The 21771-nt window shown below is 35.5% G+C and overlaps 1 protein-coding gene across 10 annotated transcripts in view; it reads right to left on the bottom strand.

Annotated features, from left to right (window-relative positions):
• Positions 1-21200, bottom strand: part of LOC117139000 (B-cell receptor CD22) — a 44114-nt gene extending 22914 nt beyond the window's left edge. For 4 of the 10 annotated variants that reach the window (XM_033301084.1, XM_033301085.1, XM_033301083.1 and 1 more), the window contains exons 1-15: positions 20831-21199; positions 18016-18371; positions 11897-12068; positions 11686-11834; positions 8573-8743; positions 7826-7984; positions 7678-7754; positions 6734-6832; positions 6516-6675; positions 6249-6360; positions 2788-2969; positions 2544-2719; positions 2276-2407; positions 2090-2205; positions 1276-1660 (exon numbers count right to left, since the gene is read on the bottom strand). In XM_033301084.1, the coding sequence (XP_033156975.1) occupies positions 1276-1660; positions 2090-2205; positions 2276-2407; positions 2544-2719; positions 2788-2969; positions 6249-6360; positions 6516-6675; positions 6734-6832; positions 7678-7754; positions 7826-7984; positions 8573-8743; positions 11686-11834; positions 11897-12068; positions 18016-18151 (2226 nt within the window). In that variant the 5' untranslated portion in view covers positions 18152-18371; positions 20831-21199. Of the gene's footprint in view, positions 1-1275; positions 2206-2275; positions 2408-2543; positions 2720-2787; positions 2970-6248; positions 6361-6515; positions 6676-6733; positions 6833-7677; positions 7755-7825; positions 7985-8572; positions 8744-11685; positions 11835-11896; positions 12069-18015; positions 18372-20830 lie in introns of all 10 variants that reach the window. The other 6 variants (XR_004459347.1, XM_033301078.1, XM_033301079.1 and 3 more) reach the window with 3 other exon arrangements.
• Positions 21201-21771: the final 571 nt, after the last annotated feature.

The raw sequence follows: 21771 nt of genomic DNA, 5'->3' as shown, positions 1-21771 counted from the left end.
TTGTTATTGCCAATATTATATGTAATATTTATATTTATTGTATTATATTTCTTTCCTCGTTTTCTGCACTCTTTTATATATCGCGTCAATCTTTTCGTGAATCGAGCCGTACGACATACGGGAACGTTCCACTGTCCGTTGGGTAGAGCAAGACATATATACCATATTCTTTTAATGGCCAAGTCGAAAGAACTCACAAACAGCCCTGGATGAAGACAGAGAACATCGAAGGGATCCAGGGCGAAAATAAAAATGCAATTGATTCAAAAAGAAAACAGGAGCGTGTCTATTAACTAAATAGCTCGGACAAGTTCTAAGGACCTTATAAGATAATTGTTGTCAAGGATCATGGACGGTACGAAGTAGAACGCATAGGTAATACAGACACTCCATTTAGAGCATCTACCGTTGCTGAGTATATAAAGCCGTTTTCCGGTTGTGGGATTTGAACTAGGCGAGCTTTCTTCTATATGGCACCACTTAGTCTGGTCACCATTTAAGATGTACTCGATACTTGACAGACCGCCGATTCTTGTGAGAGAAGTGTAGGTGTGTAGAGAAAAATGAAAGTTGAACAAGTGAAGAGAACAGTAAATAAAAGAACTTTGCAAAACCCAGCAATACACTCTACACTCTCTTATCCTAATAAAACATTGTATGCGTTTATTAATAAATTCCTACAAATAAAATATCTGTGTAAATCTGATCAAAACAATACAAACAGTTGGACCAGCTATATAATTAAATTTTGTTACTAAATATCCATAGAAACAGTCGGAAAATGAATTGAGAATCATGGAGTGTTTCCTATTTTGTATATGTCGGAGAAGGAGTTGTTTTGAAAATGGCGCCTTATCGAAGGATATCTTAGACTTATCGATATGAGAGCCAGGGTTGTAGAGGGTTGATCGGATAGAGTTGCCAGAAAGTTGCGACGGGTATGTAAAGAGGATCAAGATTGACACGCGCCAAGGCAAACAAGAAAAAGGGGACTCGCTACACAAATCAAAAGAAAAAATAGTGTTATAAAACAAGGGATAAGTATCCGACATATACATAGGCTTCTGTTGAAATGTATAGTTACTGTAATGATATAAAGGCATCGGCTTATTATAGCTAGCTAATGTTCTTGATTTTTCTCGTTTTGAAATTTATGCTTATATTTGACGGAAATTTGAAATGTTAGTCGAGAAACTTAGGTTTCACGGATTAAAATACAAATATATCGAATTTATTTAGCGCTAGAATAAAGTTTTACATATATAACATACTCACCAAGACTGATAGCATGCTTTCAAAATCTCCCGTTGCGGGGGAGGCATCCATGTATTTTTCTTTAATAAAATATCGCGTATCGTTCCTTTCTATTGGCACACCGTCCTTTTGCCAAGATATGTCGCATCGCGGGACGCATTCGATGCGACAAGTCAAAGTTGCATTTGGTGAAGAATGCAAAATTCCCGTGTACGGAGGCAAGTTCTTGATGAAAAACGGGGGTGCGTGTACCTCTAAGTTTACCGTGGCCATCACACCTTTGCCTCCCTCATTGTATGCGTAGCAAGAATAATTTGTCCGACTATCCAGACCCACTGGCTCCACCGTCCAGTCCTTCGTCACAATGTCCTGCAGAGGACCCCGACCGCCGCGTAGCCAACGAAATCTGTTGGGTTTCGAAACAATTTGAGCAACAAACGAAAATTTGCCCATTTTTCGATAAAGGGCGTAGGATGTGGCGGAGGCGTCTTTTTTTTGTTGTACCCCCGTGTAAAGAGTTAATATTTGCGATTGTGGCGTGTATGTGGTGAGCGTGATCAATGTACAGAGGGAATGGTTTAAATGTAAATCAATTAAAGCATGAGTCTCTTTGATTTGATGTGCTGGATGAGATGCGCTTTCTTGTGGTGTTCCCATTGATGTTTGAGTCGAATCATTGAACGGTAGAGGATTTTGGTGTTTATGCAGCAGCATTGCTTCAAAAGCAATGTCGGCTTCCTGCGGTTGCATTGCTTGGACGGTATGAAAATCCATGAGCGGAGCGTGTTGGGGATTTTTCGTTTTGTGATTCTGGTTGGCCTTTTGCGCTACAAACCTATTTGATTCTGGAAATCCGGGATCATCTACGGAACAGGAGAATGTCACACTCTTTTTCTTAACGGCGACTAACGGGAAATGAGATAACGCCGCAGGACCTGGCTCGTAATGTACCTGTAAGAAGCGAAAATTAAAAGGAAACACGTTAATTTATAATTCCTTTGCTAAAAGCGGCTTAACCAACCAACAGCTCTTTATCTTCGCTTCGTGGACCCCAGCCTGCAGCATTGAATCCCTCACAGGAATAATTGTAGAAGAAGCCACGACCAATGCTCTCCAACAAAAGTTTGCTGGGGTCTATGTGACACAGGTCCTCCTAAAAGTATAAATAATAAAAAAAATAAAGTTACTATTAAAGTGTTATTTATAAATCAAATGTATTGTCATCATACCAGTAAGCATTAGAGTATAGACAATTTGACTGGTAAAAACAAAACAATATATGTACGTACTCTTGTTTCTTCGCAGTCTGGAAGTTCCTTAAGGAGCGTAGAGTTGGCGTACCACCTCACTTTGGTAAGAACAGACGGATTTGCATCCAAGACGTTGCAAAACAGGGTCACATTTGATTCATCGCTTTCCTTAACCGGTCCTTCTGGTATCATTAGAATTTCAACACTTGGGGCATCTGAAATAAAGATTTTAGGCATATTAAAAAGTTCTACAACATTTGGGCACATTCGTAGATTATCTTACACTGCACGTCAAGATTTATTTTGTGATCAGAAGTTCCTGTGCCAATATTATTTGACAATTGGCAGGAATAATTTCCAATGTCCTCTTTTTCAGTAGATTTTATAACAAGAGCCACATTCTCCGAATTACCACCTTTATAATGAGTCGTGTCATTGACATTCACCAAAATATCATTCCGATACCTGAAGTTTAAAGAGCAAATATGTATATTTTTTGGGATTAAAGTACATGTTATGTAAAAATAAAGCAAAAAGATGCTTTAAATATCTTAAATAAAATAAGAAAGTAAGCTTGGCTTGGAAAGAGTCTTGTAATAGTATAAGTGAAAAAGTCTATCACCGAGGAAATATTAAATAATAAAAACAATTTTTTTAAATAATTAAATAGTAACAATTTTAATTGCAGTATTGCACTGCAGTATTAATAACACTTTATTTATTCCGATTAATTTAAATGATATAAGCCGCAATTATATATACACTTTTTTTGTGTACAGAATTAGAAAACTTTATAATCAAAATAATAATAATATTTTCGATTTCCGCACCTTCGTTTTTTTTAAACAAACTCAATTATTCATTTCCATGCTTGTTCTAATTGTCCAAAATGATTTTTATTATCAAAGTTCGAATCATGTTCGATAAAAAAATGCTCACAGCTGGTTGATTTGCGAAAAAATAACGTTAAATTTAAAGATTCTATAAATTTCTTTGGCAATCACGAGTGTTTTCGTTTGGTCATTGAATTAGAAGCAGCTTCAATTTCTTCGTATTGCGTGGACAAGTGTAAACTTTTGGTTTCAAAAAATATAAAAAATAAACAAATAAAGTGTTTCCGAGGTTCATTTGAAGAAAAAATGGGTAAAGCTGTGTTATGAGCTTATTGGAACGTGGAAAAGTAGACTTCCTACACCCGCAAAGGTTGTCCAATCGCAACATTGCCAAACAGATAAATCGCAGCTCCAGAACTGTTGACAGATATTTGAAGGATCCAGAGGATTAAAACAAGCAGAACGCCATCTTGTTAGAATTGCTTCGAATTCTGCTAAGATCAAGGAATTGGCCGGAGTAAAAGCAAGCTTATCAACTGTTCAGCGTACGAACAGAAATGCAGAACACCAGAAGCGTCTAAAAATCGAAAAAACCCCATTTGAATACAATACGCAAAGAAAAACTTCAATTCGCGGAAGAATACATGACGTGGACTGTCCAATCTGACACTCGTCTAAATGATTAACGTTCAGTTGTCTTTACTGATGAAAAACGTTTTAGATGGCCGTGATGGATTTCAATATTATTATCACGATCTGCGGAAAGATGAGCTATATTTAAGTCGCCACCATAGCCGAGAAGAGGGAACAATGGTGTGGGGTGCTATCACATTGTATGGAACAATTGACTTGTTTTTGTCGATCAAAAGATGAACGACGATCGCTTCAAAACATTGTGGGAGTCTATATTTCCAAAATTCAAAGATCTTTTTGGACCAATTCCTTTGATCATGACCTGGCCATCATATTCTCCAGATCTTAACGTAATTGAAAATGCTTGGGGCTGGCTAACATGGAAAGTATACGAAGGAGGAAAGCAAAGTTAACTGCAGCTTTTAAACGTGCTTGGAGCAAGATTTCCTTGAACGAAATAGATTCCTTGTATCATTTTATGAAGGACCGGATTTATGAAGTTATTACTAACAAAGGAGGCCGTACTCATTACTGAAGTTTTTTTTATTGCAAATAAATCAAATAGTAACGCCAAATAATATTTTAATTTAAAATCCAAATACTCTTCCCATAAAAATTAAAAAGCTAAAAGCTAAAATTAAAAAGCCAAAAGTGCGTCTATTCTATTGACCAAGAAAAATTCGCCTTATTTGGACTAGCTTTAATAAAATGTTAGAAAAACACAATTAGGTTAAATATGTATAATCATTTGAATTTTATTAAAAATATCATTAAATAAGAAATGTTTTTGCATATCCACTTCTTTTCTATCGCCCTTTGATAAATAAATATGAAGCAAAGTTGTATGCAACTTAAGGTGCGTCTAACCAAAGACACTAGAATAACAAGATGCGTAACGGCCATACATTCGTTTGGCACTATGCAGACACTTTTTTGGGGAAGGCCAAATTTGCTCTCTTTTCGCTCGCTCACGCTGAGAGCGTAAGAAATGTAAAAATAGAATTCGCTTGCTTGTGTGAGTAAAAACAAGAGACGAGAACACGTATATGTGTGCGTGTTGTGCTAGAAGACGATTTTCGGGCCGAAATCAATTCTGATCGAAGAAACGAATTTACATATTTGGAGTTGTGGCCAATTTCGTAGCAATATGATGAAATAAAATAATAATTCCCTGACTATTATAATTTTAAAGTTTTTTATATTCGTTTGTTAAAATCGCCGCTCGAATTAGCTACCGTTTACATATTTATATTTTATTCTTATTTTATTTATATTATGTTATGTTAATTAATTATTTGTAATATAAGCTGAATATAATGCGCATCTTAAATAATAAAAATGGTTCATTTACATACATCATATTAAGTCAAATGACTTAATAAGTATACTAAATAATTAAAGCAAATACAAAGGAAATTATTATAACTACTGTAATTTGAAACATAAATTTTCCAAAAAGAAGACATAACATTGAGAAATAAATATTTCATAAAAATAATAATTATTTTTTAATTTCATAAAAAAATAATAATTTTATTAATAAATAATTAAAATAATAATTTTATTAATAAATAATAAAAATAATAATATTTCATAATAATATTTCATAAAAAATAATACGTAGTAGAAAATAAAAATTAATAAAATAAATAAAAATATGAAAACAGTTCGTTGCAAAAGTCATATCGTCAGGCACGAAGTGCGGACACAAGCACTCAACAATCATTGCCTTATTAATTTTTCTCACGCCGCAAGCAGAATACCCTAATGACAAGTATTCTAATATAAAGTCATTTTCGAAATTTATTTTGTGATGTACATAGATTCGTCTATTACTATTTCTAAGCTTTATTTAAATAATAATAACGTTGAGGCAATGCAAAACAAGAATTTTTCGCATGGTGCCAATTGATAAAAAATAATATAGATTTAAAGTCAACGAACTTCTAAGGTAAAGGGCATATTTTGTCAAATTTACAATACATGAGCATACGTGTGCACACATACAGTTGTATGCTATCACTGTATGCGTAGAAAAGAGCTGTTTGCTGTAGCGCTCTCCGCTCTTTCTCTCTCGAACAAAAACTCAAGAGAGCCTGGAGCCACCTCTAGAGCCACGGCCAAAAAATCGCGTGCCAAAAATTTGTATGGCCGTTACGCATCTTGTTATTCTAGTGTCTTTGGTCTAACCTAAGACCAGCAGTAGATAGACTACTAGCAGTCTGCTAGATTTTTTAGATTCGTGATCCCTCCGTTTATACAGACGGAGCTTACTTACCATTCAACTTGAGTCAGAGAGGCTGGGTTTGCAAAGTATTCACAATTGAGAAGAACTATTTCACTTGTATTGGCAGTTATAGCAGATGGACTGACTTTGACTACGGGGGGATCTGTTGTAGAAAAAAAGAATATAATATAATATAATGTAAAAATTAACCCAAGGATCCAGTATAGGCGTGATAGTTTCAATAAATACATATATACACATATATCTTGTAAATAGTATATTAATCTTTAATTAAACATTTTAAAGTTGCATACTTACATAAGACTTCCAACGTGAGGGCAGATGAAATTGGTTTTTCGCGATTAATTTGCAAAACAATATTTTCCGCTTCGCAGCGAAAAACGCGATCATTTTCAAAGCGAGTGGCATTAAAAATGAGTTCGGATTGAGTGTGAAAGGTGCCATCGCTTTTCTCGAGCTATGAAGAAAACATTGCTAATAAACTATCTATGTCGATTTTACAACTTAATTTTTACCGATTTAGTCCGAACTTCAGTTATTTCATTTTCGCCAGAACTTATTACGGTGGTTGTATTATACCAAGTAAGATTTACTGCCGGTCGAGCTCCGTGAATCTATAAAAAGTTAAAAGTTTTTTTACGTTATTTACAATATTACTTTTGATTTTCTTAAGCTTCTAAAATGACATATAGGAAGTAAAACATAGAGAAAAAAGAAAAGAAAACAAGTGAGAATGCTATAGTCGAGTTCTATAGTTATTAGATAACCGTTACTAACATTTTTGAAACATTTTCTGGAATTTCGGTAGAAATTGGGACGTATAGGGTGATTTGTGGGCGTTAGAAGAGGCGTGACAACAAGTTTGTTTGCAAATTGTTAGAATGTATATGAGATTAAGGCTTTTATACGAACAGACGGACATGGCCAAATCGACTCAGCTAGGGATCCTTATTAAGAAGGGATTTACTTTATACAGTCGGAAACTTTGCTGTTAAATACTTGTCAACGAATCCTGTATACCCTTTGCAATAACTAGTGCTCGGCTAACGTGAGTCCGAGGGAGATTTATTAGAAGCAAAGCAGATATAGAGGACCTCCATCTCGGTGAGTTTTCTTTTATTACTCATAACTTTATAGAGAACAATTGAAAATATGTCTAATGTTATGGAAAACAACCTTTTTGTTTGCCTTTTGTTGGTCCGTCTGTATGAAGATCGAGTTTTATGAACCTAAATATAAGAGCTAATGAGCAAACAGCACAAAACTTTCACGCCCGCATTTGAACAAATTTTATTTCAGTGTATCGGTATTATAACTTAAGGGCTTAATTTTGATTAGACTAAGGTGATTGACGCCATTCGATTTTTCTGCATTCTTTTACACAATTTTGTTCCATTTGATCCATAATTTTTGGCTTTCTAATAACTTTTATACGTTTTTATTACTTTTCAAAACTTACGTCACATGTTAAAACCACTTTGCTGCCTTGCACTGTGTGATGTTTTACCCCATTAATGTCAATGCTAGTTGGCCGAACTGTTGAATAAAAGAGAAATAAAATTTGATTCTTATTCCGTATTCCAAGAAATCGTTGAACTCTAAAGTACCTTGTAGATCCACGCTAAACTTAGTTACAGTAACATTTGGTATTGCGGCAGATTTCACGCGACATTCAATATCCTGGGCAAGATCTTCGCGAGACAATGTCCAATCCAACTCGAGTGTTGACGTATAAAGACCATCGACTAGGTCATGAGTGGGGGAGTCTAAACAAATCAAAAAGAAGCATAACAAGATTGTTTTATGTTGATGAAGTGTAAAATAGATTGCCTTTTTCGGCAGCCGACAGTAATTGTTAGTTTGTGTGTCCTGTGTAATCGCTAACAACATTTTTATGTTGAGAACTAAGACATTACTTTTCATACTTCAGATGTGCATACAGACGAATATTTCTTAATTACCTAGGCTAGCGATCCTGTTCTAGAAGATTTTTTTATAAGATTAACCATTAAATAATTCTATTAAAGTGAAACATAATTAATTAGTATCGATTTATTTGACTCAGTCTTTGAACGTTTCTCTGGAAGATAAATGGTGTTCTCATTTTGATAAATTTAAAACATGGAAGCGCCAAAGATGATGAGCAACGATCCTATAGTTATACCAATTACTGTTAATTTCAACCTTTCCAAACATATAAATTCCATTTAAAATAGCATTTAACTTTCACACACCATTTTTATGTTTCCAACCATTTTAATTGTAAATTCGGACAGAAAGGAATCGTATTCATATTTGTATTGTAAACTTCTCTACTGATTTTCATTAATATAATACATTAATATAATACTTACAAGTTGTTAGACGCTTTGTTCCGCGAAACCAGCTCACTTCAGGTTGAGGCCGGGTGTTCCGTACAGTGCACGTAGCTTTGAGGGACTGGCGTTCCTGCATGGGGCCCACTACACTGCCGTTCTCGATTCGATCTCCTTTTGCATCCAAGATAACTACCTCAGTGGGTGGCACTGAACACGTGAGTTGTTATCCAACATATTAAAATTGGTCCGTTTTTGTGATGTTTGTGTGTGAGTACGGTATAATTTTAAATGGATAAACATGTTTAATTGTGATTTTAAATAAATCATGTATAAAATAAAACTATCCCTTTAACTTAAGTATAAATGAATGAAAACTGTTATTGAAAATTATTCGTTTCACTAGAACATTTATTTTTAAAAACAATAAACATACAAAAATTCCAATAACGAACCAAAAATATAATTTAATTTTAACGAACTTTTAATGGGGCTTTTCCCTTTTAGCTATAATAGCTAAAACACAATATATATATTTAAGTATTTAATTATTTTTTTACCAATGTTTTCTATATATTTATCACGCAGATATATTAACAAAATTATTAATAAATACAAAATATTTAGGCGGAATTAAGGATAAGGGGATTTTGCAAAATAAAATGGTATTTAATCAATTTTAACGCCGGGCAAGGTAACGTGTTTTTTTTAATATTGCGGTAGAGGGTTATTTGTATTATTATTTTCCATGTCGGCGGTGGGTTTTTTATAGTTTTCGTTTGTTAAAAGAAGTGTATATATATTAAATGATTATGAAATTTGTCGCATGTTTTGTTTTTAATGAGAGAAAGAGAAAGAGAATGGTTAAAAATATGGAAATGTAAAGGTAGGGTGGCAACAACTAGCCGAAAAGAAAGAAATTCACTTTTTAATTATGCAGAAATCACAAAAAAATAAAAGTTTACTCAATAAAAGTGCCAAGACATATCTTCTTTAAGTAATCATCGATAATACTGAGGTCTTCAGGTGCTAAGAATTTCACCTGAGTACTTAAAGGTGCTGTTTCTACCTCTAAACATATGCTTTAAAAGGACTATCAGCTACCCCTTACGCAGCTAAAGGAAATGTGAGAAATATAAGTTTAAAGTGAATATCTTGTATCCTCTGATAATTGCATCAGCTTTTTGGAATTCGTTCACATCTAGAAAGTAAGTTAACAGACAGAAACAAGAAAACTAAAATTAAGCTATTTTGCAGTTTCACAGCTTATGACTTCTAAAAAATTGTCTTGCAGTGCACTGTGGGGAATCCGACCTTTTTTTTAGCAATGATGTGGTTTTCAAAATATTTCGAATTTTAATAAAACACAGTTTAATGTTAAGTAACTGAAATGTGGAATTAACACTCCAATATAAAAAACAGCTGTAAAGTGTCCACTAAAATGCATATCTGTTCAACCAAAAGGCCCAAACAACTTAATTATTTGTGCATTTAGCTACTACCACTACTAAAAAGAGTTTCAACACATTTTTGACATTTGTTGAAGTAGTGTGTTAGTCCATATTGTTATAGCGGTCAATTCCCTATTCGAAACATATAGCCTTCATGTGCGACTTTTATCGACTTTTCGCTAAAATTCAATTTTTAGGTAGCAACCTCTCTAGAAGTGTGCCGCCCGCAATGCCTCGTGAAAAACTCATTGCAATTTGCCAATTTATTTTTGAAGATAAATAAAGCGCTTTTGGGAGAAAGCGCGCATGTTTCATGTCAATTTGTTGCATAAATAGAAAACATCCAACAGAAAGCGGGATAAGTTTTCAACAAAATACCAGGCATGGACGGAAGACAATTTTAGCTTGAATTTACTTGGAAACATGGTGTAAGTCCACTACATTGCTGGATATAAATTTTTAAATTTTTACTAATTTTTCAAATCGGTGAAAAAAATTGGGAGTCTCGTCGATAAAAGCATGGTTTCAGAGCGAAACAATGATAAACAAGGGAGAATGCTATAGTCGAGTTCCTCGACTATTAGATACCCGTTACTCCGCTTGCGGGATTGAGAACACGAAATTACATTATTTTGCTGGGATGTTAACAGATATTGGGGAATAAAGTGAAACAAAATTGTTTCGAACTTTTCAAAAGTGTAGTCATAGCAGTCTTAGGATGCTTGTGGGCGTTAGAGTGGGCGTGGCAAATTGGCATAGACGCTCGTCCATGTCTCTAGAATCTGTATGCTGAATCTCAACCTTAAAGCTTTTATAGTTCATGAGATCTCAACGTTCATACGGACGGACAGACGGACAAAGCCAGATAATCTCGACTATTGATCCTGATCAAGAATATTTATTTATTTATTATTTATTATTATTATATTATTTTATTTATCAATTTCAATGACAGCAACCATTTATAAGATTCTGATTCACTCCAAAAGAAGAGGCTCCAGACATAAGACTTCACTATATCGAAATTCCACCATACGGATATGTTTTTTGGATTGGAAACTTCTGACCCCATTATTTTAGCTCTAAATTTAATCAGGCGCGTTTAAAAACATACGCGAATTTTTTCTTCCGCTAGAAGTTACTGAATTGTTGTCGTGTAAATGCAGACGAATATTTAGATTATCCTGATAACGTTGAAATATGTAGACAGTGGAGAATATATTGATTAAATTTTATTAAAATATTAAAATTTTAGTTTACGAGATATTGATTTATGCCAAGAAAACAGGTCAAATTTTCCACAGTGCATTGGTCCTCTCCGCGGGCAGAGCATACTGCTCTCGCCGACTAACACTCTCTCAAACGATCTCTCTCTCTCTCTTTGAAAATACATTGTACGAAAATATGGGGCTTTGCTGTTAAATTAGCGCCGATGTTTATTTATTATTATTAATCTAGATTATCTTATTCGAGATGATACGTAGGACATGTCTATTTATTTTAGCAACACATGTGGTTAAGCAACATTGAAGATTCTTTCGGCTGAATTAATTCGATTAAATGTCGTTAAGCGGTACTGCAAAGTAACTCAATATATACATGTACACAAAAAATTAAAATTACCATAAAGCTCATTTGCCATGCAGTTTGGTTATAATAATAACAAACGTAATACATATATTGTTTAATTGGTTTATTTACCTAAGACTCTCAATTCTATTCGATATCCATTAAAGTTATCACAAGTTTCTTCTGGTATAAAAAATGTAGTATCACATAGATAAATATCTTCATCAGCTATTTTTAAGTCCTTAATTACTAGTCTGTATGGGTTTTGCTCCACAGTAACCCTGAAAAAGGATTAAAAAAGATTAACATAAATTACCGTTGCTTTTATACGTTTATTATATACCTTTCGTCGAACTCTTTATTGACACTCGTGACATTACTATCGCCAAGAAGCATTGCAGCAATGCGATCATCGCCCTTAAACCAATTTAGTGAGTGGAGTTTTCCGCACTTTTCTGCATCGACGGGGCACGGTAGCACAACTGATTGACTTTCTTGCTGACTTATGGTGGTATCTAAAAAGAATACAACAGCAATATTATATTTTTGACATAAACATTAAAAAAAAAAACGCTTGTTTTACATAAAATACCATACAAGATAGATAGGGCTTAAGTAACTGTTCGAAAAATAATTAATTTTCAAAATAATTCGCATCTCTAGCGTATTATTTGGTTTTACAATATCAGAAGGACATAATATATGTTTAGGATGCATTTGAATCTCTAAGATATGTTTTCGCTTGAGATTTTTAAAAAGGAAAACAAATTTTGTTGTTTAAAATACATCAATAACGTGTCCAGATGTCTTTCTCATATAATACATCCACTTATATCAGAATTGGACTGTTCACATATAGTTTGGAACGTGCTTTATGGCTTGTATTTATATGACAAGCTACATATAGTTTATTTTTAAGATAACAATATTTGAAAAGATCTTCTTCGAGCTCATGATTATTAGCTCCCCAGATGAATTGAATAAGCTCACATAACCCATCTTCCAACCATCTCCAAACTGTTTAAATTTTCACAAATGCAAAGAGCGTGGCCACAGTGTTTTCGGTATATTTGGCAAGATAAACAATAAAACAAAGAAAATCTAAAAATTTTCAAAAGTGAGGGCGTGGCAAGAAGCAAATTGATTGAAATTTACAAAAGTAATAAAATCATGTAAAAAACATCCACTAATTTTAAAAAAGTGGCAGTTTTGGGCGGCTTTAGGGCGTAAGAGTGGGTGTGGCAACATGGGTCCAAAATATTGCGCAGCGTCTTTGTCTCTAGATGTATGATGCTTAATCTCAACTTTATAACTTTTATAGTTCCTGAGATGGAGGCGTTCATACGAGCAGACGGTCATGACTAGTTTGACTCGGCTATTGATACTGGTATACATATAGTCGACTTTCGTTTTGACAATCCTAACTTAGCGATAGCAATACATTTTAAGGGGGACGTTGGGAATACGAAATAGCTGCGCTTATCGCAAAGCGATACGAAAATATTTATAATACTATGTAGGAAGGATGCGGTTCCGAAGCCTAATGTTTTTGATCAGCATCACTGCATTCAGATTCTAGAGATGTCGATGCAGCTGATCTTTGTTTCAGGAATTGACACGCCCACAAACCGGCCAAGTATTTGAATTGTGGCCAAACCAACAAATAGCACACCCACATTTTTAAAAAATGATTGATTTCTTCATTTCTGTATTAGTCTTGCTTAGATTTGGCAAGAAAGGTTTTTGCCCCGTCCACAAACCGCACAAAGGTGTTCCCACCACCCTTTTAAAATAGATTTAGATTTTGTCTTGACAATTTCTATTGGTACACCACAAAAATTTTGACGCCCTCTTTAACGCTCACAAAACTGTCGACCTCTTTTTATCAATTTTCTTGCAATTTTATATTGATTTGCCACAAAACTTTAAATTTCTCGCTTGCAGTCGCGCTAGGTGAGTAGTGAGTATCTGAAATTCCAGAAATCCGATTAAGTATCTCGTTTGTGTTTAATAAGTAAAACACGATGAAACATTACAAAATTGATTGTAAGGGTCGGTTGCTCGAAGTTAAAGTATATGATGGCAGGGCTTTTAGGAGAGCCGAGCATTCAGTGGGTGACACGGTTCATGATAAATACCAGAGGAAGTAGTGGGTACCCAAAGAGTTAGTTGCGGAGATTCTGAGAAAAGGACATGATGACCCTCTTTCCGCTCGTAGAGGAATTCATAAAACGATCTAGCGGATTCGTGAATATTATTTCTGCCCAGGACATGAACCGGATATCAAGAAGTACTTGACCTCTCGTGAATCTTGCATGACGAGCAACAATATAATCTTCATACTACAATGGCAAACTTTGTTGAAGGCAAAGAAGTATTTCGCAGATATTTCAAGCTAAGTAACTTTGCAGAAGGCTACAACGCCAAGTTTGGTCCCAGATTTCTGATGGCTCGCTTAAGGAAACCCTTGGGTGGTGCCCACTACGAATTAGAAGACATGCAGGGCAAATTCCTAGGCAAATACCACGCCAAGCACATACGGCAATAGCTGGCTAATCGCGGTATCAGTGCTGGTTCTGTCGCGTTCCCCACGCAGATTTTGGTGGGGGAGATTTGTTAGGGCGCTAGTACCAGCAAATGTATCTGGAAGTTAGTTGCTAGCAACACGGAACCTATGTTTCAGCAACATGTTGGCAGCAACATGCTGCGGGCGGATTGTGCTCCGGAAAAATTGATGGCTGTCTGGGGAGAGAGATCGGATTGAGTGGCAGTTCGCGTCTCTCTTGACCAGAATGGCGGAATCCCGGCTTGGAGGCGTTCACCGAAGGTTTATAGGGCGGTACCCTGGCTACAGGAAGAGTCGCGGAAAGTTAGTGGTTTTGAATATCGCGCCAGGTTGTGGGATTTCATAGGCTGGTCCTTTTATTTCAATAGGTCCTTTTAAGCACCATCAAAGAGAATTTCACGCCGGAAACTGTTCGGACATCCAACCTCTTGGCGGCATTCCAGAGTTGGCACAGGCCACGCTTGGCCAAGAACACAACTACCACCAACAATTATATTAATATTGGCAGCGAGGTGGAACCAGCAAGCACCTGCATAGTGCAGAATTGGGAAAGACACATAGACGGGCATCGGCGTTACACTTAGATAAGCCGGGAAAACATGAAAGTATGCTAAAATCGAGTTCTCCGACTTTCACATACCCTTTACTCAGATAGTGACAATGCGAACGCAAAATTTCACAAAAAAAAAGCATTGTTTGCAAATCGATAAAAATTTACAAGACTAATAGAACTGTGAAAAAATATCAACACATTTTTCGAAAGGGTGGGCATGGCAGTTTTGTGCGGTTTTTGGGCGTTAGAGTGGGCGTGGCAACTTGGGTCAACAAACTTGCGCTGCGTCTTTGTCTCTAGAATCGAATTTTTCGAGTTTGCCTAGAAGCGGATAGAAGCAGATACTTTATACTTTGGCTTAGAGTATTAAAAAATGCAAAAGAACCGCCTTGCATATGAAGATTTGAACCGACAGAGTCGAAACAAAGATCCGCTACTAATCAGAATCTATCTCTACTCCCTGTTTTTGTTCCAACCGAAGCAGATAAGCAACCCTCAGTTGCAGCTTTTATCGCGCCTACGCGCCTGATAGCGCATCCGAATTGGACCAGATAAATTTAAATTTGCATATGCCATAGGGAACACCGAAAAAAAAGATTACTAAGTACACTGATAATTCATTTTAAATGGATTTCTATTAGTTGCACTCGGGTCGATGCAGTTCCGGTGAAATGTATAAGGGCGTCGTTGGAAGAGCAGGGAAGGAACGACCATATTTAGGGTGTGCAAGTGACCACACCTACAACCGTAGTCACATTTCTGTGTGAGTGTGTCCAATATGCGATTTTTATGTTTAATACGTTTTTTTCTCACCGGTTGTCACTACATCGCGATTCTCAACGAATCCTTTGATTGCCTGATATCATAAACAAAGTTGACCACTGAGCTATCGAAACTAATGTGCTGAAGCACCCTTCTACTTTTCGATGACTATATTCTTCTATTCCATGTCCGTATGTCCTTATGTACATACTAAGTATGAACGCCGCGACCTAATGAACTAATAAAGCTATAGGTTGAGATTAAAGGTGCAGATTCCGGAGACAGATGCAGCGCAAGCTTATTTCCAAATGTTGCCACGCCCACTATAACGAAAACAAACCTCCAAAAACTGACACACACCGTCTTCGTATTTTGTTTTTCTTGCCACCTTTTATCGGTACCAAAAACACTTTGTTCACGTCCATTTTATCACCTACAAGAGGGCCGAAAACTTATACGCGCGCACTTTTGAACAATTTTGTAATTTTATTATCATTTCCTTCCCCAATTTGATAGATATACCAGACAAATGATGTAAATTCTCGTTCGCCCTTCCACTAGCTGAGTAAAGGGTATCTGATATTCGAGAACTTCGACTTTAATTTTAAATCCTTTTTATTTAACTTAATTTGATCAAAATCAAACGAATGTCATATCTGAAATAGCAACAATATAAATATTGTTGAAAATAATAGAACAGAAATAATAGCAAGTTGATTTTGATTACGTTTTAGTTTTAGGTTTCAATTAAAATCGGATGACTATGTATATGATTATATGATATGTCATAGTAACAGTAACAAATAATTCCCATATATTTTTATTAAGTGTTATATGTATCTGCAAAGGTGCATATGTAAGTTTTTGTTTACTCTAGCTTGCTTTCTTGTTTTATTTTATTCATCGACGTTTACTGGGACAGACTGACATGACTCCATCCAATAAGATAGAATATAACAGGATTATATTAGGATTGGGTGCTACACATAGCTCTATTAGAAAATGTTTTCATCATAATTTATTTGAAACTGCCACGACAAAAGTGACAAATGAACAAAACATGTTCTTTTATGAACAGTGCCCCAAAATATTAATTTAATCAGTGTCTTTTAAGCGCATCATTTCACCAATCGTTACTCATAAGAGTTATGTATGAGTTAGTCATATTTTCTTCATTATTCTCAAGTTTGCTAGTCTTCGTTGTAGTAAAAACATTCGATCCGTTTTTTCCGATTAAAAAATCGCGTCAAGATTTCTTTTTTCGCTCTTTTTTGAGGTCCCTAAACGATTGCATATCGCGTGGAAAAATACTTCCCATAGTTAAATTGCTACTTTCGAAAAATTCCTTTTCTCATGCAACCAACCATGGTGTTCTAGAGTGAACGTCTTCTCAAATGTGGGAAAATGTTGTATTCAAATGTTGTAAGCATTCCGCAGATGCGCTTCCCATGAATGCGAATGAAAGCAGCGAAGAGAAACTGGAAATAATGTAATGTACATATAAACGTACATGGTGTTGGAGGAGGTATTATTATACCCGTTACTCGTAGAGTAAATGGGTATACTAGATTCGTTGAAAAGCATGTGACAGACAGAAGCGTTTCCGACTATATATATTATATATATTCTTGATCAAGATCAATAGCCATGTCAATGACCATGTCCGTCTGTACGTTTGTCAATCCGTCCGTATGAACGTAGAGATCTCAGAAACTACGAAAGCTAGAAAGATTAAGCATACAGGTTCATTATCGCAGAGCAAGTTATTTAACCCATGTGGCCACGCCCACTCATATAAATAATATATATCTTATTATTTTTCTATCACTTTTATCATTTTTTATAAACTTCTTTCGATTTGTCAAATCAAAGTAGGTTAGGGGTAAGTAAAGGGTTATTAAAAGTATATATATGCTTGATCATTATCAACAGCCGACTCGATCTGGCAATGTCCTGTCTACCCGTTTTTTCCAAACAAAATATGTAAGCGAACACACCGGACCGGACCAATATATCATTCATATTTATATCTGATATCTGAAAATTGAACGACAACTTTTTCTTGAGAATAAAAGAATAAAGTAGAACATTTTATAAATAGAAAATTGTTGGAAAGTTGAAAGAAATCCTGTTGCCAGTTTTTATACCCGTAAGTCGTTAAGTAAATGGATATAATATATTCATTGAAAAGTATTTAACTGTCAGATCGGTCTGGCCATGTACGTCCGTCCAATTGTCTGTACGTGAAGATCTCAGGATCTATAAAAAAGTTTAGAACGATGAGATTAGGCATGCTGTTGATTTTGTCACTCCCACAAACCGCCCAAAACTGTCACTTTTGAAAATGGTTTGACATTTTTTTATTATAATTTTGATTTGGCGTTTTGAGAAACGATGTGGATTCATTGACTTGTCAATTTGGGTTAATATTCCAAAACCACTCACTACTCGCTTAAAGCAATCACCTTTAATGGTAGATATATCCCGCTATCGGAATAAACTATGAGTAAAATCCACTTTAGCTCTCTTTAACTACGATCTTAGGATTTGTGTTTCGGAATTAATAATCTTAAAGACTTACCAACTTGTGCACTGGAGCTATCGACTAGCGCTAAGCAAAGCAGCAGTACCAGCGATAGGGATATTGGACTTCTCACTGCGACGCTATTCGACTTGGCAACACCCTGTGCTGATCGTCTCAGCGCCATATTTCCCATATCGTTAAATGTTGAGTCACTTTACCGCCAAATTTTCCTTTAAGAATTTTTAAAACTCTAATTTGGTACGTTGCCTCGTTGATGTTTTCCGAGTGCTGCTTTAGTGCACCAATATCACTTCCACTTTAATTCAAGACCGTTGTCAGTCATAAATTCTTTATATATTTCATTGTTTTCAAATTTTACTGCTCTTGAAAAATTACTACGGTGTTTTTAAATTCTGAAAAAAAGGAAGAAGGAATAGTGTTAGTAGTAGTTTTTGGTAGGTTACATTCGCTTATATAAGAATTTAAAAAATAACGATATAGTGGAGTATCACGACTGTTAGATAGATATATAAATAGTAAGTAAAAAGATACGATAAATATTATCCCGATCTATCTGTGTGTCCATATGAACTTAGAGATTTTGGGAACTTTATATGAACTATAAAGTTTAGACTAAGCGTACAGATTTAAGTGAAAATTACAAGCGCAAGATTTACTGAGAGGATTGCAACTCTCATACTCTTGATAATTATTCATCTTTTGCATGTAACTCTACAAATTACAAATCGCGATAGAGACATGGTAGACTTTTAAACATTTTTAAATCATCATGTACTCAAATTGTCCGAATAACCTCTTACTTTAGAAGTCTAGGGAAGAGTTGTTTTCCAACTAGAATATATTGATCTATTTCGCATTCTCTTTAGCGGAGGAAAGGCATCTAATAGTCGAGAGACTCGACTATGGCGTTCCTATACACTACCCTAGAAGAGGTTGAAAAGTATGTATAACAGGCAAACGGAAAAGTTTCGGCTTATATTTAGTACAAATATTCTAGATCAAGGTCCATTAGCCGAGTGATTCCGAAACTGTTCGTCTATGCGTCCATCTTTCAGGAACTATAAAAGCCAGAAATTTTAGATTAGGTATGACAATTCCATTGAAGCCTACACCCACTCTAACGCCCACCACTGCCACGTCCAAATATTTGTCTTGCTATTGATAAGCCACAAAGCTTTGGTCACGTATATTTGCTAAATTGTATCGCTATCCATAAACTTTTTTTTCTTTGGCAGATAGTATATAAATCGAAAAGGGTCGGATCGCTATAATTATGGGTGGAACAGGATATGTGGAATATAGATAAAATTTGGCAAAGACAAAATTCCCAACTATCACACCCGTAACTCAACTCGCAGTTTGAAGGAGAAATTTTAATACTTTCGGGAATATTGGTAGAGAATGCGAAAAAAATAATGAAATAAAATAAATAAAAATTGTTCAAAAGCGTGGGCGTGACAGTTTTGTGTGGTTTGTAGGCGTTAGAGTGGGAGTGGTAACAATTAGACGCACACTTGCGCTGCGTCGTATATATAGCACCACAAGCCTCCCAAACAAACAATTTAGCAGTCTCTCAATCTGCATGCTTAATATCAATCTTTTAGTTCTTATGGTCCCAACTTGCATACGGAGATTCTGACTTGGATGGGTCAATTAGGTTAGTGATACTGATCAAGAATATATATCCTTTGAAGGCTCGAAAAGGCGTCCTGCTGCCTGTTACTTGCATCTCAACGAATCTAGTAGAATCTTTTACTCTACGATTAACGGGCTTAGCAAACGTAGTAATGAAGCCATTTAAGGGGAGAATCTGACTTTAACCAATGGTATAATCGTGGTAGTATGTTTTGGTAAATAGGCCGTCTTAAAAGCGCGTATTTTCGTTGTTGACCAAAAGTTTGTATTGAATACAGAAAGTATTAGCGATCGTATAAAGCATGCATATGTATTCTTGATCAGCAATTTTAGGTGAATCGAAATAAACATTTCCCTCTGTTCATTCGTAATTTAAATTTGGCGGTTTATTAACAGTGCAGAATAACATAATTCTAATTATCGGATAAAAAGAATTTGGTTTTTCATGGATTTTTAAAGTCAGTAGTTTTCGTTTGTTGTTTACTGTAAAGTGTAATTTATTGACACCATAAACTTATCCCTTAAAAATTAAGTAATTGTTACATTTTAATCTAATAGGCTTCAAAGTATAAACATCGTTGCTCGGCTTGCTAATAAGTAGGAATTCAATGAGCTTGTTAAGGCTTAAAAACATGGCTGACCTTATTAGCCCAGTTTTAAAAATATAGTTCTAGTCTCTTTTACTTAAACGCCATGTGTGCGCTTTTATATTAGCTGTTTTCTTCCATATGTACATATATATGTATGTTGTTTAATATATATGTAAAGATATATGTGCATTTATACATCGACAATATAAAGCAACGAAAATTCATTGCAAACTGTTTCTAAAAACGGATTCGGGCAGTGATATAATTTCGTTTAGCCCGACTCTGTTCAGCCGGCACTGCTGTATATATGTATGTACACACATGTGCATATGTATGTATATGTTCGCGTACACTAAATGTACGAAAATTGCTATATGTGTGCACAAAAGTTCGCCTGTATATCCACTCTTATATATAAATAAAATACACATATAGGTATAACAAGATTTTATACTTTTTCCAACTAATATTTGAGCGCTTGCTCATTTAAAAGTGATTTCCATCCAATTTTAATTCTCCGACAAGTAATTTAATTTTGTTATTCCGCTTTTACTTGTTGCAAGCACATAACCTAGTAGTTTGTAATATGGTATGTATGATTATGAATATTTAGGTCACGCTTATACCGTTTTATTTAGGATCAGGGCCTTTGATACTCCTTCCCCTGCGATGTTTGAGTTAATCCAATTGAATTTATTAATTAATTTATTTATATATTTTCGTTTGCTCTTTACATTGTGTCACTTCGGCTCACAAGTGGTTATTATGGCTATTCTGCTATTTTTCTAGACGGCGACTTCCATCGAGTTGACTATTTCGCGATTTCTATTTAAAGCGCTCACTGGCTCACACACTGTTCACTTATGCTTTGGATATTTCGTTGGCCTCTCATTCACACGCGTTATTATGGCTTCAGGTCGTTTTTTTAGCTGGCCGGCCGATGGCAATGGCAAGAGCGGCGCACCGACGTTCTCTGCACTCGACGGTCAAATTGAAACTGAAACAAACTTGAAGGCGGCAAGTCAACCAACGCCAAAAGAGACACATGGCTAAGAGAACCGACTGCCTACGAGGAAGGGAAACAACCCCTAAATTGGCGTCGGCTTCCTTGCAGCTGCTGGTGTTTTAAACAAGTGTTTGGGACAAATGCGTCAGCCGCATGCTAGCCGGTTTTGACAGACGTCTTCACGGCTGTGAATTCGACGCTAATTATGAAGTTGCCAATTCCCACGACTGTGTACTGTATATACGTAGTTAATATTACTATGTGAATTGCGTGAGGTGGGTGAGACTAAAAGCATTTTCTATAGCAGTTCGTATGTTTTTATAGAAGATCGCTGAGGTAAAACTTTTCAATAACTGTTGAAGGATGAGCATAGAAAATTACTGCAAATACAAGAGGTCACAAGTGCATACATCTTTCTCAATAAACAAGGGACACGCGAATTAAAAAAAAAAACAAGAGAGAATGCTATAGTCGAGTTTTCCGACTATCAGATACCCGTTACTCAGATAGGGTGAATGCAAAGGCGACATTTCATCATTTTTCTGGGATATCGATAGATAT

This window comes from Drosophila mauritiana, chromosome 3L, assembly GCF_004382145.1.
Source record: "Drosophila mauritiana strain mau12 chromosome 3L, ASM438214v1, whole genome shotgun sequence".
Taxonomy (NCBI): Eukaryota; Metazoa; Arthropoda; class Insecta; order Diptera; family Drosophilidae; genus Drosophila; species Drosophila mauritiana.
This window is presented reverse-complemented; position numbering and strand designations above follow the sequence as displayed.